General features: G+C 38.6%; 1 protein-coding gene and 1 long non-coding RNA gene across 2 annotated transcripts; one reads left to right on the plus strand and one right to left on the minus strand.

Annotated features, from left to right (window-relative positions):
- Nucleotides 1–1198: 1198 nt before the first annotated feature.
- LOC143735555 (uncharacterized) lies at nucleotides 1199–1943 on the minus strand. Its single transcript, XR_013203222.1, has 3 exons — nucleotides 1837–1943; nucleotides 1530–1601; nucleotides 1199–1260 (listed from the first exon to the last, which is right to left on the minus strand). It is a non-coding gene; the product is annotated as an uncharacterized LOC143735555 (long non-coding RNA).
- A 1502-nt stretch (nucleotides 1944–3445) lies between these two features.
- On the plus strand, nucleotides 3446–5992 carry LOC143735556 (galactose-specific lectin nattectin-like). Its single transcript, XM_077225733.1, has 4 exons — nucleotides 3446–3548; nucleotides 4495–4620; nucleotides 4791–4902; nucleotides 5831–5992. Exons 1-4 carry the CDS (start codon nucleotides 3453–3455, stop codon nucleotides 5896–5898), a joined length of 402 nt encoding a protein of 133 aa, XP_077081848.1. The 5' UTR covers nucleotides 3446–3452; the 3' UTR covers nucleotides 5899–5992.
- Nucleotides 5993–25740: the final 19748 nt, after the last annotated feature.

Consider the following 25740-nt stretch of genomic DNA (forward strand, 5'->3'; position numbering starts at 1 on the left):
TGTCAAATTCTTTTTAATCTGCTTCTATATAAGCATTCCTATTTGCTGTCATCATCTATATGACACCTTATATGCAGATAACCAATAGTAATTGGACTTCCCCCATTAGGGTTTGGGAAATAATTGTACTAATATTTCTCTCTAGCTCTGTTAAACAGTGAGCTTGCACCATTTTAGGCTGGCAACCAGGCCTTGGGACAAGTTATAAATGTTGATTTGTGTTGTTTTTATTCACTACAGCTGATCACATTCGGAAGACTGATCCTTCCTTCATTGCTCCTGACACTAACTGTGAGGTGGCCTTTACTCCAGAGACTGTTGGTGTGTACTTCATTGTGTCACCATTAGCCCTTGTATATACTGTAGGTACTTTATAGCCAGATCTCGTTGAGTATGAATGCGAACCGGACATCTGCCATGTTGATGTTATCATGTGACCTACGACGCGTTATCACACGCGCAACAACTTAAAAGATTTGAACGACACGTTTAATTCATCTATCTGTAAATATCTTGATATTGATTAAACTTGCTCATTTTGTGGTCTTTTTGAAGAAACTGCTTCACATTTATTCTGTAAATACATTTAGGGTTGGTTTAATTTATTATATTTAACCCTACTAATGTGACCCACCATTTTATACTTAACGATATTATTTATTTTTATTACGAAATCCCTTGAATATGTTTGTCATCTCTTGAATATGTTATTAATTTCTTTATTTTATATCCAAACATTTTCATCCACAAGCAAAAGTGCTTAACTCTCGTTTCATCCCTAGGCCTATAAATTACAAAAAAATGCATTTTTTTTTGTAGGTTGTTGCGTGATGTGTTGTGCTTCACAATCTGAGGCAATAAGAGTAGGTGGAGTGATGGAGGGTCTCGTAAGGGCCGGTGGAGTGATGGAGGGTCTCGTAAGGGCCGGTGGAGTATTGGAGGGTCTCGTAAGGGCCGGTGGAGTGATGGAGGGTCTCGTAAGGGCCGGTGGAGTGATGGAGGGTCTCGTAAGGGCCGGTGGAGTGATGGAGGGTCTCGTAAGGGCCGGTGGAGTGATGGAGGGTCTCGTAAGGGCCGGTGGAGTGATGGAGGGTCTCGTAAGGGCCGGTGGAGTGATGGAGGGTCTCGTAAGGGCCGGTGGAGTGATGGAGGGTCTCGTAAGGGCCGGTGGAGTGATGGAGGGACTCATCCATGGCATCAGGATTCAGCTCTGGACTCCTCATCCTCAGTGCTCACACCAGCCTGCTGCCATTTCAGATCCTACAAAAATGCACTAACATAACACAAAAGCAGTCATTTTAACCGCACAATGTCATTTGATTTCAGTATTATTTAGACGACAAAAACGCTTTTTTTCACAAATTTCACATCATCTTTCCTTGCAGGTCCTGCTCCACCACAAAAGATCTGCAGCAAATGCACAGAAATCACGAATCAGAAAAGTGCTGTAATAGCTCTGTTTGAAATTACAATAATTAAAATAAACTACAACTTAATATTGAAATAGTTATTTATTTCTGTAATGTCACTCAAAGCCTTTGATGGCAGAATTCAGCTTCATGATCTCTCCACCGGATAAACACACATCTGTTCATCTGTCCCTGTAACATCCAGACAAGATTCACATTACCTCTGTGATTTATGAACGCAACAACACTACAGGTTGTTTTAACTTTTTATCCAACATAAATGTTCCTCAATTTATCAACAGTAATGGACAAATAAAATAGATAACTTATGTTTAGTTACTTTACAGATTTGTTCTACATAATAGCACACATAGGCTACATCACTCAGTCTATTTCATGTTGTGGTGTGCTCTTCTGCAATACTTACTGAAGATTCTCCTGTCAGATGTAAATAGACATTTAAAATAAAAGTCTTTAAGATGTATATGGTTTATGTAAATCCACGTTAGAGACGTAACTTACGTGTCCTTACTGAAGCTCCCCTGTTAGCTAACGTTATAACTTACATAATAAAACGTGTTTTTTACAGCAAAATCACAACTATAGGCTACTATACTGTGTAACGTCTTTACACCAACAATTCAACAGTTTACTCTACAGTAGTTCAACACATGCAATTTTAACACAAGGAACCGTGTTTACTCACATTTGAAAGTTGATTAGTACGTCACCCAGGTAATTCTCGCCTACTCTTTTGGATTCGTACATACTTTTTCGCTCGCCTTCTCTTTTTCCCATACTAAATAGTATGCTAGGGAAGTATGCGGTTTGGACCGCAGCCCATGAGTGAAGGGATGTGTGGGGGTGCTTCTCATTTCTTATTTATGCATCCTCGTTTCCTTTCCTCGCTTCCTTTCCTAGCGCCTCAGCTCCTCCCCTGTAGGTTGTGAGGGAAGGACGCAAGGAAAGAAAATGAGGACGGAGGAATCGAATGAAAGCTTTTTTTATATACATTGGTATACTTGATCACTCGAGCGTCAATTCACAGCGTCATCAGCAGCGCTCAAAGGATCTGCCCTTATGTTGTTGAAGTTTCTTTATTTAAGAAATTCATAATGAATAATAATAAAGCAAGATACCCTGTTGAAATATGTGATATGTGTGGTTTATATAAACTGCAAAGGTAAACTATAAATTAAAAAGATTGTGACGATGTGAAGGGGGAGGAGAATACGTGCGTCACGTTTAGTCAATAAAACACTTCCGCATAGGATACACCTGTGTATCCTCGCTCATAACTCCTCCGAAAGCCTCCTCACTTCTCGATCCTCGACTCCTCGCGGTGCAATTAGAGAATTGAAATGTCCTTCAAGATGGCTGTGCTTGATTGGTTTCCGGGTCATAGGATGGAGGACAGAGGAGCGAGGAGATGAGGAGGGATATTGAGAAGCACCCTGGGTTTATATGTGGTGGTGCTGGTGATGAGCGGGTGCAGGTGTGGTGAGTCAGTACTCTGCTGATAACGAGTGGATGGGTGGAGTCGGGTGATCGGGCGCTGATGGTGTGCAGGTGTTACTGATGACTCCTGACAGTTATTGCCTGATATTATGTGTATAAATATGACCCATCTTCATTCAATAGATATGACAGTGTTATGGTGTTACACAGGCTCTGTCTCTCCACTAAATCTTCTTCTGAGACTCTGAAGGCAAGAATTTAAAAACCAAAGTGAGTTCTGAATAAATGTTGTACCTGAAGTATTTTTGTGCTTTGTCTTTAAGTGCATTGAGAATCGAGTGTGCAGCATATGAGTGCATGCAGACATTTAACTTTTCCTGCTTATTAATTTCAGGTTCATCATGGCAATGCTGAAAAGTTTTCTGCTTCTCATTATCTTCTTCATGGGGAATACAGAAGGTAACAATACATTTATTTGTAAAAACCCTTGTTTTTTTAAAAACATTTTGGAAATGTACAATATTCCATTTGACTAGTATTTGCACGATTAATAAGAAGTTTGCCGTGTCTTCAGCACATAGACCCATGAATATTGCCGGAAGATGCCCCGCTACATGGAGGAGATTTGGACTTCAATGCTACAAGCACTTTTGTCATCAGACTACCTGGATCGCAGCAGAGGTAATGTGTTACAAGATGATTTGGTCACACTTTATATTAGGTGTCTTTAACTACATCTAAAAGACCGCTGTAGAGACATGCATGTACACAATTGTCAAACGATTCGTTTAAACTGATAAAAACGGTTCTGTGGTTAAGTAAATGCTACAGAAGGAAACCAATGTAACTTCTACAAGGAAAAGTTAGTTAAGGCAAGAATTTAAAAAAAGTTATATATTAGTACTTAATTCAATCATGTAGAAGTTATACTCGGAAGTATCAATGATATAAAATTAAGTTAAACCTATTCAACTTTTATAATACTGGAGTCCCCATCATGCACTGGGGCATGAAGAATTGGTTTTTTTTTCTCAGTTTTCCAGCTGTATTTAGTTTTATCACTTTTGTTTAGTAACTGCCATTTTGTGACATCTGGATTAATCTTCAACTCAAAATAACACCATCACTCAAATGATCTATTGAATGTTAAAGTCATTGTGTACCAAGTATTGAGGTGTTCAGATGCCATGTTACTTGTATTCTATAGATATTGAATACAAACATCTAAAATGCAGTATGTAATCTAAGTAAAGCATGCACTGAAAATGTGTGGTTTAATTCAGTGTTATGTTGTCTTAGGAAAAAGTTAATTAAGTAGATGTTACTTAATTCTATATGTGAAATTAAGTAATATACTTCACTTCAATTAAATGTCAAACTAAGTCCAATAGTAAGTAGATTTTACTTGATGATAACAGGTAAATCCTACAAGTCATTTTTTTAGTGATATTAAAAACACTTACTATAAAGTGGGAATGTTATTTTGTATAGTAAGATTTTCTTTTCTGCAAATGGTAGCCTACAGAAAACTGGTACTGAGCAAACTGTTTGCAAATGTCTAAAATGTTGTCACTTTTGTTTTAGCTAAAAAAAAAGATTTTGTATTGACAAACATCTGTCTCTTTAGAGAAACTGTCAAAGTCTTGGTGCGAATCTCGCATCTGTGAGTAATAAACCGGTAAATGATTTCCTGCGGAGTCTATTGCCTTCTCCTTCCACACGTGCTTGGATTGGTGGTCATGATGCTGTAGAAGTAAGTTCAATTGTGTGTCCTAAAGAGACCTATCTGTTTGTCTAAACTAAAATTTCTGCTATAAACAGTAAAGGCAAAGTTTCTAATGAAGATGTTTTGACTTCAAATCTGAACTTAATTTGCTTCTTCCTGATGTCTAACAGAAGTGTATTCACTCTCTTCACTCTTAGGAAGGAGAGTGGTTGTGGAGTGATGGAACTGTGTTTTCGTATACCAACTGGTGCTCTTGGCAACCTGACAATTACAAGGGTGCCGAGCACTGTTTGGAGATCAACTTTTCCTGTAAGAATTTAAGTGCTTACAGTTATGATTTGCAATCCAATTTTACATTCAGTAAAATGAAAGGACCAATTTTGGATTTCACAAAGTGCCTTAAAGGGTTAGTTCACCCAAAAATGAAAATTAAGTCATTAATTACTCACCCACATGCTGTACTAACCCTGTAAGACCTTCGTTCATCTTCGGAACACAAATGAAGATATTTTTGATTAAATCTGAGAGGTGGATCACTGCTACATAGGCTGCCTAAGGGAATGAAACTTGACGGCCCAGAAAGTCATTAAAGAACATGTTTAAATATTCCATGTGCCTACAGTGGCTCAACTATAAGTTTATCAAGCGACGAGAATACTTTTTTTCAGAAAAAAAAATAACGACTTTATTCGACTATTCCTTTTCTTCCTTGTGGGCCTGAGACGAGAGTTCTAGAGATTTCCACGACGCATGCGCGAGAACTAAGAAGAGAACGTTCTTCTAATACTTGTTCAGTTCTCGCGCATGCGTCGTGGAAATCTCTTGAACTCTCGTCTCAGGCCCACAAGGAAGAAAAGGAATAGTCGAATAAAGTCGTTATTTATGGGGGGTTTTTTTCGGAAAGTGTTCTCGTCGCTTGATAAACTTATAGTTGAGCCACTGTAGGCACATGGAATATTTAAACATGTTCTTTAATGACTTTCTGGGCCGTCAAGTTTCATTCCCTTAGGCAGCCTATGTAGCAGTGATCCAGCTCTCAGATTTAATCAAATATCTTCATTTGTGTTCCGAAGATGAACGAAGGTCTTACGGGGTTGGTACAGCATGGGGGTGAGTAATTAATGACTTAATTTTCATTTTTGGGTGAACTAACCCTTTAAGTTGAATGCTGTTTTTTTTTTTTTTTTTGGTTTGTTTCTAATAACACTATAATGATCAGAATTTCTACCACCTACAGCTAACCGTTGCTGGAACGATGAGTGCTGTTCAACCTCATTATCCTTTATCTGTGTCAAGGACCTGTGAGACCGTCATTCTGCTCCAGTTAATTTGATTTACAAAGTTATTCTGAAATAAAGTCTCTTCTAAATTTTAATCCCTTTTCAATGTCTTTTCTGAAACGCTCAAATTAATAAAAGCATTGAAAAACCAAATTGTGCGTTGTCAGTCAAATTTCTGTATGTAAAAAGGGAAGTATATTGTGTTGCAAGGGTTTGAGGATGTTAGTGGCATTAAATGATGTCATCAGGGGCCGTGTTTAAAGTGCACATGCTTCATCATTGGCAAAGATATTTGCATGTTTCCTGGATTGTAAGCAAATATGGAAGTCATACAGGGCCCTTATTGTTGAACTCTGCAAACAAATCGGATTGAGTGAACGGTTTAAACAACTCGAACTGAATCATGAACAATTTCAGACCATTTTCTAAACTGGTTTAATTTGATCAATAGTGATTTCATTATTCTGGCATTGCTATTTCGGATTCTAAACAGCTGATAGAAAACACAAAGGACATGAGCAGAAAACAAAGTAATCCCCAATATCAGAGGGATTTATCGGCACAGTGAGAATTTTAAAAAAGGCTCCAATGACAGCTCTATATGGCATCACAATTTAAAAATAAATCATTTAATTCAGCGATCCGCATCAAAATAGTATTTTCAAGGCCGCAAATTGGTTTTGGTTTAGGCCTATTTTTATTTGATTCTACTAGTTTTAATAACATACTTCATTTTACTTGTACATGGTCATCAGATAATTTTACACTTGCATAATTATTTTGCCAATTATCTTTCAGTAAGCAAATATATAAGTTAGTGCAAGTGAATCGATTCTTGGATCCAAAAACATGTTCGTTCATGAACCAAATAATTGGCGTCAACATGGCAAGTTTGAGATGAGCAAAATCTGCGCAGAACCGATCACCGGTGATCACCGCGAGATGCATGCCGGTTAGAGAAGTGTCTGAGTGATTATAGGTGTTTCTCAAGGTCAAGGAAGGATCCTCGGAAGCCGTTATTTCGAGGATGCTACGTCATCGACATCCGTCGAAGGACTGTTCCAATGTCGAGGATCCTCAGAATTTCAACCGAGTCCTTCGTTCGAAAAATATCCCATACACAGGTAAGGATGCATATGTGTAGCCTTCGCGCTCTCAAATCACCCACAATCCTATGCGCCAGCTTCGCTATCTTGTTCAAAAAATAAAAAATGTCAGACGTTAGCGGAGCAATAACGGGGCACTATGCTTGTACATGTAAGTTACCATACATTTGTTATAACCGTTGTACATATAAGTAAAGTTTAACGTTTAAATGCCAGTACAAATTACTACTGTATTGATATTACAAATTATACAAATATACAAATTAAGTTATTGATGGCTAACTGAACCGGACCTGTCATTTAGCTTGGTTGCCGTCACCGGCATTTCTTTTATAGATAACTAGTTAAGTTGTACAAAGTAATTTAACATGATTAGCAGAAGAAAATTCTTTTAAAAACATTTAAAATCGTACTGGCCCCAAACTTTTGAACGGTAGTGTACATCACAACTTTTTGATCTTTTTGAATTTTTGCAGCGCCAAAAGCGGACCTTTTCACTCACTGTAAAACCAAACAGTACAACTTAGATAAATAAAATGGGTTTTAATTACTCAAAAAAATAAAAACGTTCATTCGCCTTTAATTTTTTGTGTAATTAAAACGAAAGTTAAATTTTAAGTTAACAGCACTTTAATGCTTTAATTTGTTTTTGTCAGTGCACTCAAATAGTTTTACTATACTCCCGTCTGACCTCACGCACGTGCGTACGTGCTCCCCCTTGATAGCAGTTGCAAGTGCGCGAAAACAGCCATGTTTTTGTTTCGCGCCTCTTGAATACGTTTGCAACACGTGAAAAACTCGGATCACATTTTATAAAAATAGAATAGGTGGTAGGGCTGGGCGATATATCGCACGATATTGTTATGCGCATCTCGTCAGTAAAGCCGGTTCCTTGATTAGTAGTAAATCGCCTTCACCTGCTTTCAGATGGAGCGGCATTTACTACAAAGAGCCGTAGTTCACTGACAAGCTGAGCCATATCGCATCAATATCGCGGACATATCGCCAGCGATAATTAATGCGATATGGCTCAGCTTGTCTGTGAACTACGGCTCTTTGTACACAGCAAAAACTCCAGTGTTAAATTAACACTCCTGGAAGTGTATATGAGTCCACACTCAAGAGTGTTAAAGTTAATGAGATAATTAAGTGATTAATTTATTGATGATTGAGCATTATTGAAGACACCTGAAGAATCACTGAAGGAGAAAATCTTAAGCCACCGTTATAGCGATCATTGTTTGCTTTAGTTGGGCTCTTGACCCTTATATTATTAAATTGCAATTATGTTTGTCTGCTTTATCTGAGTTATAACTGCCAGATGAAAAAAGAAAAAAAGTGATCTGATGGTGTTGGTTATATTATGACAGTCATCATTTGAACTTTGTTTTTGATTTATGTTGTTTGTTACAGCATAACTGTGATTCTGCATAAATATCCAGAATTTTAGCTATAATATAAAGGATATCTTGAAAGTTGTTTTCTGAAAAAAAAAAATCTGTCTTTTAGGCACACACAGACTTCAAGATTCAGTCTATGCATCTCAACAATGGTGACGAGCAGAATATTCAATTAGGAGAAGTAAATTACATAGAAAATTCAGATCATAATTTATTCATATCGCAATGCATGATGGGAGCCATTAATGAGTTGTGATTGGTGGCAGCCACTGCAACATGCATTATTATTGTCACCATTGTTGAGATTCATAGGCTGATTATTGATGTCTGTGTTTCTAAAGAAAATTACTTGAAAGTGTTTTGATTAGAACAATGTTTATTAAATATTTTGGATTAAAAGAATCATACCTATACTCATATATGCTCTAACATCACAAAGTTGTTGCCAATAAATTAAACCAAACTATCTCAATAAGATTCATTTTCAGATCACAGCATGATTATGCCAAAACATAATCAACACTATAAGATCACACTTTCCTTTGTTCATTTGACTGTTATAATTAAATAACAGTAGACAAACAAATTTAAAGTGAATGTATAAAGGTTAAGAGCCCAACTAAAGCAAACACTTATCGCCATAACGGTTGCTTACAATTTGTGATTTTCTCCTTCAGTGATTCTGCTTGTTAACATCAGGTGTCTTCAATAATGCTCAAACATCACTAAATTAATCACTTAATTATCTCATTAACTTTAACACACTGGAGTTTGTGCTGTAGAGTAAATGCCGCTCCATCTGAAAGCAGGTGATGGTGATTTACTACTAATCAAGGAACCGGCTTTACTGACGATGCGCATAACAATATCGTGAGATATATCTTCCAGCCCTAATAGGTGGTGATGTTTTTCGATCGGTAATTTGCAGTGGTGTTGTCTGTGTGGACCTTTGGTGAGAAACGCGGCATCCAGTTTTCCGAACCTGCTAGTGACAAACTTTTCTTCGTTGTGCTGCCTTCCATTTTATTCCTCGTCTCTTTGGGCACGCTAATCTGGTAAGTTCCCTGTTTTATTTTCTGCAAATAGTTTTAATGTCTTAGCAGTTAATGTGTTTTATGCATTTGCAAAGAGAATAAGAATGTCTCGTGACATTTTACTTGTTGAAGCAACTGTATTTAGTTATTTTGTTTTAGATATCAAAGTCTGTCTTTTTGCATCGGTTAATGTGCATCGGTTTCCACATAACTTTTTCGGGCAACATTTTAATTAATGACCTCAAAATGGCGGGCTGTGACTCAATTTAACTGGCACGCATGAATAGACAAGTAAATTGGTGGTTTTCATAGAGGTTTGACAATAATTTGATGCACTTTGTTCCATTTGTTGTAAATTTTTTTGTTAGGACAGGCATTTATAAAATTGTATTTAAATAGTTTGCCAAAGACATAGGCCTACCAGTAGCTTGTGTTATTTATTGCCATTTTTGCTCTTGATTAAAATGTGACATTTCAAATTGTACAGTATAAACATATTTAAATTAAACGTTTAAGGTTTGAGAGTGACTGAGTAATGCCTATTAAGTTACATAACTGATTAACGTCGTGTATTCACATTTTTACTAGTATTTTGGTAAATATTACAACCTGATTAACTTCTCAATCTCTCTTTTTTCAGGCTAAAAGTGAAGCAGCTGGCAGTTCATTTTGGTATGTTTATGTCCAATTATTAATACACATTCATTGCATAGAGATGCTAAAATGTGAATGAATATTGAGTTCACAGCACAAATTGAAGAAAAAAAATGGCATGGAAGTGCAAACTTTGTGCTGCAGTCTTTGATAAAAGGGTACAGGTGCTTGAACACTATCGTTTGCATCATGGCAATGTTTCCTCAATTAGCCCATTGCCATGTCTCTATGATGACTGTATCTGCACATTTCAGTCAATAAATGCGTTGGTAATTCACTTAACACGGTTGCATACTCAGACAGCTGTGCATAGTGTAAATCATATGGAATGTGTATCATTCATCTGTCCTATATGTGGACTGAAGCAGCCGTTTAGCGATAAAACCCTTCTCACTCATTTAAGGACACATTTAAAACAGCATGAGATGGTGGACTGTCCATTCAGAAATTGTCAGTACTCTACCAATGTCTATACCTCCTTTAATGCCCACAAAAGTAGGAATCACCCAGATAGTGATGTATCAGATTTTAAGGACGAAATCATATTGACAGTAACTGACAGCTCCTCAATGCAAAGTCAAGTTGAATCTAATGAGCCTGATTCCTTTCAGGATTCTTTTGACCTAGAGACTACTGACTTTAATCCTCTTGAGTCAAGATATGACACAGATGAATTGCAAGCTCAATTGAGGAACAACTTGGCTTCTTTGTTCTTGAAAATGCACAGTGTTCTTCATGTTTCAGAGATGGCTATACAAGACATAGTTGAATGTTTGATACAGATATTCTCACTTTCCAAACCTCTTGTGAGAGACTCAATTATCATGGTTCTGCAAAAGTATGATCAGACTCTCAGTGAAGTCCTCCTTAATGAATTAGTGGAAGCTGTAGTGAAAAGTAACATCTTTGTCAGTTCTACTGCAGAAGGTGCGGAGCTGTCCACTGCTAAGCGAAGGAAACGATTTGTGGAGAGTAACTATCCTCTAGTATTTCCAATTCAATATACAGTAGATTCCAATGGACACACAGCTGTGTATGTTCCAATACTTCAGATGCTTCAAACAATGTTTAAAAATACTGATCTTCTCGAGAAAATTCAAGAAGCCAAACCATCGCCACCTGGAACGTACATGTCTCATGAATACGGAATGTACTTCAAACAAAATGAGGTATTGTCTGAAGTAGGAGAGCTGAAATTGTCACTGATTCTATATGTGGATGACATTGAACTAGCAAATCCTTTAGGCACAGCTAGAAAGATCCACAAACTTTGTGCAGTGTATTGGTTACTTGGCAATTTACCCAGCAAGTATAGATCCAGCCTACATGTCATACAGCTAGCTCTGCTATGCAAAGTACCAGACGTGCAGAAGTGTGGTTATGAAAGTGTTCTGTCACCTTTGTTGAAAGACTTGCAAACTCTTGAGAAGGATGGTGTTTTCATTGAAAGTCTCGGTCAGTGCATCAGGGGCACTGTGTTGTCTGTGGCAGCTGATAATTTGGCTGCTCATGGTCTTGCAGGCTTTGTGCAGTCATTCCGAGGACATTATTTCTGTAGATTTTGTTGCTGTACTGCAGATCAAAGACAGGCCAGTGAAGTTTCTGAAGGACAGTTTTGCATGAGAACGAAGACCTGCCATGATCTTCATGTGCAAAATGCTGTGCAAGGAGAAAATGTAATCCATTTTGGTGTTACAGGTGATTGTGCTCTCAGCAAGGCACTGCAGCATTTTCATCCCATTACTGGATTCCCACCTAATATTCTGCATGATTTGTTTGAGGGTATTGTGCCTGTTGAGTTGGCCTTGTGCATCAGTGAAATGATTCGAAAGAAGTATTTCACCCTTGAAGATCTAAACAAAAAAATCCTCACATTTCCATATCAGCACACTGATAGGCTTGATAAACCTCACCAAATCCCCAAAACCTTTGCTGCCAAACAAAGCATTGGTGGGAATGGGCATGAAAATTCCACTCTGCTGAGGTTATTACCACTTATGGTAGGAAGTAAAGTCCCCGAAGGAGATGAAGCATGGGCCATATTGATGGACCTTAAAGAAATTGTGCAGCTAGTGTTGTCTCCATCTTTCACAGAAGAATCCATCCAGTACATGCAAACTAAAATAAGTGATCACAGACAGGTTCTTAAAGCAGTGTTTCCAGACTTTAAACTCAGACCCAAGCATCATTATATCGAACACTATCCAGAACTGACAAAGTGTTTTGGTCCTCTGGTTCATCTGTGGACCATGAGATTTGAGGGAAAACACCGCTTTTTCAAAAGGGTGTTGCATGACACACAGAATTTCAAGAATGTCTTGAAAACCCTGGCTACCAGGCATCAGCACATGATGGCGTATCACCTCAATGCACCATTTTTTTTCAAACCCCACATACAGGTCGCAAGTGTTACTACTGTCCAAGTCACTACTCTGCCTCAAGTGGCAAGAGACTTCATAAAGACCAAGACAGACAGCCAAAACATATATAGTACATCAAAAGTCTCTATTGATGGCACAGAGTATGCAAATGGAATGTTTGTTTCCACAGGGCAGGCAGGAGGACTTCCAAAATTCAGCAGGATTGAAAATATACTGCTTGTAAACAACTCTGCTTCCTTTCTTTGCAGGAACTACGAGTCCTGGTACAGAGAACATTTAAGATCATTTGAGCTGACATCATTGCACATCTTCTCTGTGCATCAACTGTCAGAACTAAATGACACAGTAAGTCTCACAGCATACACTATCGATGGACATTGGCTGTTAACACAGAAAAGATCTATTTTGATCAGAGACTTGGAGGATTAAACACATTTGGAAATGGGAAAATATACAGTCACCTAGAACAGTTTGTGGTCCGAATAGTGAGACCCCTCATACAATCCCATATGCATATGACTTTATTTCTTCAAATGAACAAAACAGATAATTTTTTAGAAAAATATACCATATCGGTGAGTCCATAGTGAATAAGTTCCAAAAAATTTAAAGTTCAAAAAGGACATTAGCAATAATGACAGTAATCCATAAAACATCAGTGGATGAATCAATGTCTTCTGGAGCAAAACAATAAGTGTGTTAGTAACATTCTAATATTTTAATCTTCTTTTTTATCTATAATCATGTGTTCATGGAGAGTGTCAAGTTCATGCTTGATGTAAATTTAAACATGTTGTGATGCATGATGTAAACATGTTGTGAAACTCACGTAAGAAGCGCACAAGGATATTCGTTTTTGTGCAAGCTTCTCTGTTACGTCACGGTTCACACCATGTACAAACACGCGTGTTATGACTGAAAGCAATGCTTTATAGTAAAAAAAAAGTTACATTTATTAAAACATTCTTACACCAATAATTTTACTCCAGAAGACATTGATTCATCTACTGTTATTGTATAGACAGCGTTTTTATTGCTGTTTGAAGTGTTAACTTTTCTAAACTTATTCACTTGTATTACATGGACTAAAAATCTTCATTTATTTTTGTAAATAAAGAAAGAGAGTCATATACATCTGATATGGAATGAGTGTTTCATATTTTTGGTGAACATTCCATTTAAACTCAATCTTTAATGCAATCTTTATTTTCTTTTAAACAGTAAGAATGGCAGCTCAGAACTTCCTGCTTCATGTCCATATCTCATCAGACATTGTGAGGAAGATGACTTTGTCTTCACGTCCAGAATCTGTGAATGATTTAAAAACAATGATAAAAGAAAAGTTTAAGCTGGACTTTGACTTTAACCTATCTTACGAAGATCCAGATTTTGACGGGCAGCTATGTTCCCTTGTAGAAATTGAGGAACTTCCACAAAAGGCTGTGCTAAAAGCTGTACAATCTGAGATTGATATAAAATTCAGTAGTATCAGATGACACAATAACATTGCCCCATGCTGTGACTCCAGACAGGACTGAGAGATGGCCTTATGTTTTTCCAGTGCCCACTTTTTCTTACGAAGTAGAACTCATACTTGGTGAGGGAAATGCTGCATGTGAGAAAACAGGAAAGACTCTCAAGTTATCCAGGGGACAAAAGCATGACATTCTTGAGACCCTTGCAGCCAAAATGCATAGTTTCAAAGCATACCCGAATGATAAAGAAGTTTCAATGGTAGCAGAAGCACTTGTCACCAAGCATCATTGTCTAAAAGAGCCAGGATCTCAGACAGGATGGTATGGTTGGAAAAACAGTCTGAAGTTTAAAATGGGAAATTACCGCACTAAATTGAGTCGAGCAGGATTCCACGAGGTTGCTGTAAATTGTGGAAAGAGGAGTAGAAACAACCCGGACAAGCAAGCTCCTCACACAAATATCAAACGCCCCAAGAGGGCAGAAGTGAATTTCCTCCCTAACTTCCCAGTAGGCGAAGACACGGCAAGCCTGGAACAACTCAGGCTACAAATTGTAGAAGAAGTTAAGAATAGTGACAAAAATCTTGTCCTGATTACGAAGTTAATGCAGACGACCTTTGCCCTGAGACGCAAAGAGGTCATCACTGAAAATCTACCTGTTGGTGATATCTTGGAACGCTGGCCTGCCTTTAAAATGGAGTCACAGGTAAAAATATTTTTCTAAGTACACTTGAAAATGTTATATTTAAGAAGTAGTTGACCCAGAAATGAACATTTGCTGTTAATTTACTCTCTCTATGGTCATGCAAGATGTAGGCTACGTTCTTTCTTCAGTTTAACACCAAAGATGATTTTTAGCTTAACTCATGGTCTGTGTTGACTCATAAAATGCAGGTCAATGGGTGCGGTCACTCTGCAAGTCAAAAAACAAACAAGCAATACAAAATATATACCTGTGAGACAGAAATCTTGAGGTCCAGATTCTCGTTTTCCATAATAATGTTATAATTTGATGTCTATATCTTCTTTTTTACTCACAAAGTGGTGGCACCCGTTGACTTGTATTTTATGAATCACCAAGGACCACAGGTTCAGCTAAAAATAATTTTTAGTGTTCAACTGAAGAAAGTAACCTACATCTTTGGTGGTCAAAGGGTAAGTAAATTGACAGCACATTTTTATTTGTGGTTATTTTTCAGTGTGTCAGGTTTACACTTGTAGCTGACAGGTGAGGTTCAAAATGTTATTTTGCAGCACTTTTTTCTCTCTCTACATGATCACAAATGTAAACTGTATACATACCTTGGCTTAATCACTTATTCATTTGTGCAGATCTGTTCAGAGTTTCATAAAATTACAAACATCAACCTGAAGAACCACTTTTATGCCGTGTTGGACCAGCATGCTCCCCGTCTTCAGAGCTTGTTCAGAAAGAAAGCTGCTTGCACAGGGAAAGTGTCTGAAGTACTGAGTCAGCTCTTCAGGATATATGACCTCCAGGTCAGTTGGTTACACTTCTTGATGCCTGATATAGAAACTGCAGTGGATTTTTAAATATTTTGCTTACAGACATTTGAGAGATGCATAGTATTTTGTATCTGTGCGGATTATATTCCATGTAAAATCAAGATTCTCATACTTGTGTCTCTAATTCTCACACTGAAGGAAAACGTGGACGTCCATGTACGACGAGCTGCCGTCCTCCGTGCTCTCCCCGCCTATCTGCAAGAGGATGACTCCAACTTTCTCAAGACGTGGGATGTAAGTGTTGCACTGTTTGATTACCAACAATCTCACATTTCCATTCAGATGTCATCCTGGTTCTAGTTCCATGTTTTTAATATATTAATTAGAATTGTAGTATGTATGTACTGTATGGGAATGGTAATAGAATGGTTTGAAATGGATGTAAATATTTGTCACTTTTTAGCAATCGTCCTTTGGAAGTTTAGTGTAACAGTTCTTTGTTCTTGTCTTCAGGTTGAACAATCTAATGAACCAGGCATTGATGACGTACCACTCGGTCTCCTCTCCATTTGTGGCAATTCAACAGATGCCACGTTCTTCTGCCCAGAGAAGATTGCAGTTGTACTTGAGGGTTCATGGTTATCGATTTTCCCACATTGGCTGATGCATTTGTCATGCTTTTTGGACTAACTTACGCCTTGGATCTAAGTTACCCAAAAGAGTTGGCCAACACATTTGACTTTACCCAGAAAGTCTTGATGGGTCTGGAGGATGGGAAGCTAAGGCCCAGAGTGTTGAGTCTTTAAAAATGAGCTTTTTGCAGTGGAGTAGCCTCAGTGTTTGAACAACGATTACAAAGTTATTTGACATTTCATTCTGTCACTTTTATTGCACACCATAGTGCAAGGAAATTATTTTTTTTAGAAAACAGCTTACATGTGTGTTTTAAAGTATGATTGTTCAACATACAGTTTAAATGTGTTGCTGTTCAAGTTGTCAGGTTGGCACTGTATTGATGTTATACAGTACGACAGAAAATGCAGTGCATTGCAGTTTACACTGTAGTATTCATATCTTCAATTTTATGTATGCTAATACATAGTACATCACATAGTACATAGATCCTTATGTGCAGTTTAGTAAATCATTGAGCAAAATGTTTATGGCAATATCAGATTTTTACACTATTTTTCTATTGTGTAATTTGCAGAACAGTTTCTCATTTGATTTATGTAAAAAAATACTACCACTCAGGGATGATGGTTTAAAAATTTATATTGTAATAATATAAATTGTATTAATATATACCTTTTATATTGTTAAGGTTACTGCTATGTGTGAATTTTGAATAGTGTTTCTACTTGACGGAAGTGTTTACAGCTGGGAGATATCCAGATACCCATATTGTCCGCTTCTAAAACTGATAGTTATCTCAGACCATTTCTGAAGGGCCTTGTACTGTATTGGAGTATTTCCAGTTGACAAACAATTTATTGTTGATGTTTCGTGGTTACTTTAATAAAAGAGTAACTTGCATTTAAATTGTCTGTGTTAACCTGTTTTTATTTCATTTTATTTCAGAATGTGTTATAGTTAGTAATTTAGTTATTTGATGACTTAAATCTAAAAACATACAAAAAAATATATAAATTGAGTACTTTGTTACTGAGAAATTAAAACTAAAATGTTTTTATGAAGGTAAAATAAATTGTATTGTTAAAAAGAAATAAGTTTTTAATTTTAATAGGTTATGTGAACCCAAAAACTCTTTTTAATTTAAAATTAATAATGTTAAATTAACTTGTAATATCAAGTTAGTATCAGTTTACATTACCTAGTACCATTTACTTAAATGTTTCTTTAACTTATAAAATTTAGTTAGTATCACTTCAAATTTTCGATGTAATCAGTTTCAACTATTTTTTTGAGTTATATTAACTTATCCGGTTTTACAGTCACTGACGTAATGACGTGCACTTGCTAGCCTGTTCCATTTAGGTGTTCTCTGAATGCTAAAGAGGAGCCTCGCCTAGCCTCTGAAGGAAATGACTTGGAAGGATCAATCCTGCCTAGGAAGTAGGCCTATCCTTGACATTGAGAAACGGCTTCTGAGTGCGGTCCGCCTTGCTCTGATGTCATGCTGACGTGTCAAAACACTCGCGACGGTGAGGCGCACGTGTCTGATTCTGCAGTTTCTCTCCACCAACTCGCTGATCAAAAGCACGATGAGAAAAGACTTGCTGACGACACAGCTTAATGCTCATTGGTTTATACAACCGTGATGTATTGTTCTCTTTTAAAATGTTTGATTTTAAAACTCTGATATCATATTTTTTAAGGCACCTTGCACAAATTGGGAGTTTGAGCACCTGGGCACAGTTGCATGAAACGTTACATGAAACTTACTTAATTAAATATATTTATAACTAGTGCTGTCAAAGTTATCGCATGCGATTACTTTTTGTCCAGTTTAACGCGTTAAAAATATTTTACGCTAATAACGCAGTATTTTTTTCTGTCATCCTTTAGCTAGTGTTACATTGATCATGTTCTTATTCCTTCAAATGGTTTTAGACCATTCAAGTCTGACAAAACAGAAGAGAACGCGCTGTCTGTCAATGTCCTGACACACACGATGCAGAGACAGATGCGCACTGCGCAGCAGTAATTGGCAGTCGGCAACGGCAGGTCTTAAAGGCACAGCACCCAATTAAGCTGTCTGACACTCAGGGTCAAACAAAGAACAAAAGGAACAGATAAAATTACTCACTGTTCTTAACTAAATAACTTTTGTAGCTTTAATAAGGAGTCATTTATTTTTAATTGATAAATTATGCAGTGCAGTGTTTGATCGCTTTATTCAATTTCTGTATATTTCCTACATGTTAGACAGGTCGGGTTATGGTTGGTTGGGGGGGGGGGGGGGGTATATTTATCAAGACATCCCTAGCTGTATTACTATCAGTGATACTGGCCTTCATTCATAAAAAGATGTCATTAAACAAGTACTTAAAATATACTGTCTTTATTTAGTCATTTTATGTTGTTTCTACATTAATCTTGAGATTAAATGTGAAATTATTAAATGATTAAATATATTAACGCATACAAACTTGAGTGTTTTTAATTGCGATCAATCGCAATTAATCACAGAAAAATATGTGATTAATCTAGTTAATTTTTTGGACCACTGACTGCACTATTAATAAGTAACCTAATATTAATTAATTAACCTAATATCATTATATTTGTTTTGAATTAAAGTTATGTTACAGTTTTCATTGTATGTGGAGGTGAGGCAGTACATGGAGCGTGGAGTTTGCCTATCTAAGTAGAAACAGTGAGGGATGTTACAAAGCACAACCGACTTTGCGTGTGTACAAATGCACGTTACAGCATGTTTGTGTGTTTTTCAGATTTCCTCAGCTGGTCCAGCCTCCTCGTCCACCAAGTCACGGCCAAATCATGCCAAGGGGAAATGATGACAAGGTTCAGCGAGCTAACTATGTCTGCTGCGTTGTGCCTCCCAGTTTGCCCATCTAAGTAAAAACATTGAGTGATGTTACAAAGCACAACAGACTTTGCGTGTGTACAAATGCACGTGCTACAGCATTTTATTGTGTTTTGCAAAAAAAAAAGCTGCTCTTTTTCAGAGTACCACAGTCTCCTCGTCTCATGGTGTCGCCTCATGGTCTCAGGTGCCTCGCCACATCTCACCAGACTGCATCATCTAGGCCTCAGGATGGTTCCACAAAGAATTGACTGAACATACAATATGAATGACTTCAAACTACAGATTTTACTTTACATACAGCAAAAGACACTGTATCTATTTGGGTCTCATTAGTTAATCCAGGATGGACCTAAAAAAAAACTTTAACCATACAGTTCATTAAACATTTTTAACACAGCTAACTCAACATTATTATTTTTTTAATCTTCACACATGTATAGCCATAGGACTATCACAAAAGTATTAAAAAAATTAAGACACACTACATTATGTCTGTTTAAAGCAGCTTTGTATTGTTGTGTATTTTCAAAAGCTATATAAATGTCCAAAAATGATGTGCATTCTGCTTGTAGTTTTGTGTTAATAAAAATTAAATCCATTATATCTCATAATTCAGTTGTTCATGTTGCACTGTATTGTGAAATTTAGTCAAAATGTTATATTTTATAGCCTGTAAGTTTTGGTTCACTAATTTTATTGCATTGAATGTTATTCTATTGTATGATGTTCTGTTTTAAGAAATAATTATGACATAAATCATATGAATTAGTACACAAAATGACATGCATCTAATTAAAAAAATGTATATTATGCCTTAATGCTTAATAACAAATAAATTAACGTCGCAAAACCTGAAAATGCAATTTCTTTCATTAATCAGGATAAAAATACAAGATTATTATATGAATTTTCAGGGGTTTGATAATACATTAAGATTTGTGATTCCGTAATTCTATCACACTGTTCTGTAATCAAGGCTAGACATCCAATTAATATTTATACTAAGTACACACAAAACATACCTAAGTTAACATTCTGTCATTTGTTTAAATGGATAAACAGTCAATAAGAAAAATAGTAATAAACACAACTTAACATTATTAACTTACATGGTTCTATTAATAACACAATTTGTACTACATATTGCGCTGATTATTACGATAAAAATAGTGACATAATTATAATTGCATTTCGAATCGCTGGGAATACGGTAAGGCAGTATAAGCTCAGGTAAACCTCAGCTAGCACGATCATCGGATAGCTGTATGCTATGCTACTATGTAAGCTATCTAAAAAACACTAAGAACGAGAAATGTTGAAATTTACAATCAATAGCTTCGGTTATATACTAGTATATGAAACATATAAGTTAAAAAACATTAATGACTCGTTATAACGTAATTCAACCGACTTCTATGATAAAGTGATTGTGTCTGATTTGTAACCAGGCCTAAAACGATTACCCATAAAACCTGCTTTGAACCAATCGTATTGCTTGGGTCCTAAGGTGGGACCCATCTCTTCGGTGGGACTCATCTCTTCACCACACCAGCAGTAAGCCATCCGGGAACTTCTCGCCTACTCTTTTATCAATACTTGTGGGATATTCTGCACGCAGTGGGATGGTTGGAACTCAACTGGCCTAATTCTTCGGTTAGAAAGTACTGCAGCTACTCCAGAGTGAACTTGTCCATTCTCAATATTTATTAAGCCACAAAGGTGCAAGTCGTAGACAGGTTTGCGTGGATATACATATAAAAGTGGTTTCTGTGAGAGAACAAAATAAGGATGATAAATATAAATTATAACATGATATGACAGAATATACACAAATAGTACCTGTATACATATACATAGAGAGGTTAAAGTTGTATTAAGTTAAAGTAAACCGCATTGAAATATATATACTCTAAATGCAGACTGCAGCTAACAAGAGGTGTCAGATTACAAAGTGTGTGCGCTGCTCTAGCACTCCCGTACGCTCTTTGTACCATTATTAATATGCCGATAAGAAAAATATTTGAATCAACATGACAAGCAACTCCCTTTCCCATATGAATAAACATCGTTAACAAATATAACATGATGACTCAGTGAATACGCGCGAGCACTGCGCCTGATTGTATGTATATTGACACAATAATATTTCTGAGGTAAAATAAACTGAATCACGCGCTGACACTCTCTAAAAACCATCTACAAGGACATTAAATATCTTTACTTACGTAGTTATGAACGCACAGTAATACCACACAAAGAAGAAAGACTTTTAGAAATGAAACAATGCCATGAAAACTCCGTGCACTGGATGCTGCCAAATGAAACTTTTTGCGCATACATCAGACAAGTCTGAACAAGTTCGACTCGCGCATGCGTGCGGTGGGGAATTTTGTACAGCCGCCCCACAAATTTACACAGGAAATTTGTAAATCCACAAAATGTCCGAAATTAACTACTGGTGCTAAGAACTAAACTTTAGGCATTTCAGGTAACACAATGAGTTTAGCAACAGGGCGGACATATGTATTGCCCTTGATGTCAACTTCAACGGCTCTCATTGCACCGTCGTCGCTTGGTAGGACTCGGGTCACCCTACCGACAGGCCATTTTGCTCTGGGAAGTTGAAAGTCCGCAATCAATACAACCTGACCGACTGCTAGGTTTGGTGTGATGTTCTGCCACTTCTGTCGAAGCTGAAGACTGGGTAGGTAGTCTCTGAGGAACTGGGTCCAGAAGTGATCGGCGATCACTTGACTGTGTCCGTAGCGGCGCCGTGCAAGTAGATTGCTGGGTCCATACACAGCCTGAGGTAGGGAGGCGTCCCGCCGCCCCATGAGCAGCAAATTGGGGGTAATAGGGTCAGGATCTGCTATATCAGATGATACGTACCCCAGGGGTTTTGAATTTACGATGCATTCCACTTTGATCAATACTGTGGTAAGGACTTCCTCCGAGACGGTGTGATCTTTCAGGACAACTTGGAGGGCAGCTTTGACTGATTTAATGTCCCTCTCCCATACTCCTCCGAAGTGAGGTGCGTGAGGTGGGTTGAATTGGAAGGAACTTTTTTGTTTGGCTAGTTGCTCTTGGAGTGATGGTTCCATTTCAGTAAAGGCTTCAGAGAGCTCACGCTCTCCCCCCCTGAAGTTGGTGCCTCTGTCGCAGATGATCTCAAAGGGCTTTCCTCTCCTTGATATGAAACGTCTGAGGGCTAGTAAAAATTAATCTGCATCCATGCTACATAACAAGTCGAGATGTACGCATCTTGTAGTGAGACATTTAAATATTATGCCCCATCTATTTTCTTGCCGTCTGCCAATTTTGATTACATAGGGGCCAAAACAATCAACTCCCGTGGACCAGAATGGAGGTTGATTAATTCTCAGACGGGAAGCAGGCAGGTCAGCCATTTTAGGTACAATGGACTTGCCACGCCATTTGCGACAATCAGCGCATTGTCTCTGGTACTTCTTTACCACCTGGCGGCCTCTGAGAACCCAATAGGTTCGTCTTAGCTCGGCGAAGACTCTTTCTGAACCTGCGTGCATCAGGCGGTTATCAAAGTCTTGGATTAGCAGTTTTGTAATGGGGTGTTCTGGGGCCAACACAATAGGATGAAGTGCATCCTCTGGCAGTGTTGCAGCTTTGCGTAATCTACCACCCACTCTTATCAGATTAAGATGAGGATCCAAAGTTGGAGCAAGGGAGTATAATCGACTGTTTGAATGCACCGATTTATTAGATTTAAGGGCATGCACTTCCTTAGGAAAACTTTCATTCTGTGCACGTCTGAGTACAGCAGTTTCAGTCTCTATGCGTTCTGTGGCAGACATAGGGGGTGCTGCCGAACCATGCAGAGACTGATATGTGGTCGTGATGAGATCGTCCCATGATTCGCAGTTATCTATATCAGGTAAGGAGGCATGCCTGATTGTGACAGTACCGCAGAATGTGGATTTACGGAGTTCTTCTGAATCTTCTACTGACACTGACGGGTGGATTGGCCAGTGGTCTGGAGATTGGTGCAGAAATTCTGGACCTTGCTTCCATCTGAGGGTTTGGGACAGATCTATGAGGGTCTTACCCCGGGTGATATCGTCGGCAGGGTTGTTATTCGAGTCCACGTATTTCCAGTTCTCATATCCAATGAGGTCTTGAATCTCTGCGATTCGCGTTCCCACAAACACTTTGTAGTTGCATGACTCAGACTGTATCCAGTGTAATACGGTTGTTGAATCGGACCACATGATTGTCTGTCTGAGATTAAGTGTAAGTTCTGTGTTCAGTGTTTTGGCTAGCTGAGCTCCAGACAATGCTGCACAGAGTTCAAGGCGTGGAATGGAGAGTTGCTTCTTGGGTGCCACTCGTGACCTCGCCATGATGAATGCGATTTGAATGTCATTACCCGTTTCTACCCGTAAATAGGCTACAGAGCCATATGCCTTCTCCGAGGCATCACAGAAGACATGCATATCGATAGTGGAGGAGCTGTTGTTGCATGCTGGTGTGTAACACCTAGGCAGTGTTATTCTCTGTAGGTTAGGAAGCTCTTCTTCCCAAGCATGCCAGAAAAGGTCAGCTGGCAGAGGTTCATCCCAACCTCCAACTCTCTTCCATAGTGATTGCACCATGATTTTGGCCCTTGTGGTGAACGGGATGATGTAACCTAATGGGTCATACTGGCTTGCCAGGATGCGATAGACATTTCTCATTGAGGTTTCTCCACTTGTTGACACAGGCCTGTGTTTATAACCTAAAGTGTCCTGGGAACAATGCCACACTAGGCCGAGGGTCGACTCTTGTGGATCAGTTTTGTCTGCCGAAAGCCACCGCTCGCAGCCTACTGATTTGGCTTCGGCGGGTAGATGTGCAATCACATTGGGAACATTGCTAGCCCACTGCCTTATGTCAAAACCACCAGATGCTAATAATGCTCTCATTTTGTAAATGAGTTTTTTAGCCTGATGCTGAGACTGAAGAGATTGTAAACAATTGTCCACATAGAAAGACTGCTGGACAGACTCCACTACATCTTCATTGCCTTCACTGTTGTCTCTGACATGTCTCTGGAGGGCATAAGTAGCACAGCATGGACTACAGGTGGTCCCAAATGGTAATACTCGCCATTCATAGATGTCTGGGTTACGATCTCTTTCCATGTCTCTCCAGAGAAAGCGGAGCAATGGCTGGTCTTCAGGTAACAGTCTGATCTGGTGAAACATGGCTCGTATGTCTCCACTTATCGCAACGGTAAACTCTCTGAACCTGAGCAGGACTGCAAGCAGTGGTGGACCAAGAGTGGGACCAGGGAGTAGATTGTCATTTAGGCTCATTTGATTGTAGGTGAAAGAGCAATTGAAGACTACCCGGGCTTTGTCATTGTGCAGCACAATGTGGTGAGGAACGTACCATGAATTACCGGAATTGACACCTTCTGGGTTGGTTATTCGCTCTGCATAACCTGCCTTCTCAAGCTTGTGTATCTCGTTGTCATACACGTTCGCCAGATCAGGATTATTAACTAGGCGACGTTCTGTAGCTCCTAAAAGAGCCATGACAGCGTTTGGTGGTGCTTGGAGTTTAGCCGCGTCTCGCTTATGAAGTAATGGGGTAGCATAGCGGGTTGCACCATCAACTGTAACATGCACCGTTTTCTCCTCCAACATTGCAAGTGCAGCTTTGTCTTGTCTGGAACGGACTACTTCTTTCTCGTTTCTCAGTGGCAGTAGGTCAAGCTGCCACAACCGCTCAACATGTTGACGTAACTCTTGCATGGGAGGAAGGAATGTGGTGTGAAGGCATGAGCTTACATTTGAGGGTTGCTGGAGAAAGGTTGTTGGCCCTTGAACTGTCCAGCCAAGAAGAGTGTGTACTGCTACAGGGCTACCAAGCGGTCCCATACGGATTGGGCAGTTTGGTGTGATCAGCTGTGGATAATCTGATCCTATAAGTAGCAAAGGCTGCACTTTAGTGAAACCTTTCAACGGGATGTCCCTTAAGTGACCATATCTTCCTTTCAGTGAGTTCACAGGACAAGACTGTTCAGCCAGATTGAGCTCTTCAGCTGTAAATGCCCTTTGGATTTGATGTTTCACATTTGGGTGTGATATCGCAGATACCTCAAAGGAGACTGCATTTCCTCTTAGCTGAACGAGATCTTGTCTTATTGTTCTGAGAGTCAAAGTTTCTTCTGATCCTTTCAAAGCCCAGTTGTTTGACTGCTGCTGGCAGGATAATTGTTCTTTCCGAACCATCATCTAACACAGCATGTGTATCCATGAACCTTGTACCACTGCGAAGTCGTACTGGGACAACTTTCAACATCACTCTGCCTGAATGACTGGCCTGATCCAAGTAAACTTGAGAAGTGGTTGTGCTCACTGTGAGTATGCTCTGGTTTTCCGCAGCCACGGCAACTTCATGCAGAACAGGAAGGTGGAGTCCTCCACAGGTAAAGCAAGTTTTCTTGAGCGTGCAGCTGTTCTGTTTGTGACCTCGTCCACATCTCCAGCATTTATTTTGCTCTTTAATCCAGCTTCCTCTTTGTGTGTGGCTCAACTTGCAAAAGGCTGCACAAGCATTTAGATAATGCTCATGGTTGTTGCAGTAGGGACAAAAGGGCTTAAAGCGATCCCACTTTTTAGCTGTAGTTGCCATTTTAGTGTCTGTGAGGGAGCTGGAGGGCAAATTGATGGTTTTATGTTGTTCACTGCCTGTGAGAATTGTGGCTGCCTTGGCTTTGGGATAAGAAAGAGGTTTCTGCTCTCGCCGATAGGGCTCTGTATGCGCTGGCCCTGTTACACGCCTAGATATTTGAATGGCCTAGGCCTTCCTTT

The sequence above is a fragment of the Siphateles boraxobius genome, unplaced genomic scaffold (assembly GCF_051911475.1).
Source record: "Siphateles boraxobius isolate OS27281-9 unplaced genomic scaffold, OSU_SipBor_1 13, whole genome shotgun sequence".
Taxonomy (NCBI): domain Eukaryota; kingdom Metazoa; phylum Chordata; class Actinopteri; order Cypriniformes; family Leuciscidae; genus Siphateles; species Siphateles boraxobius.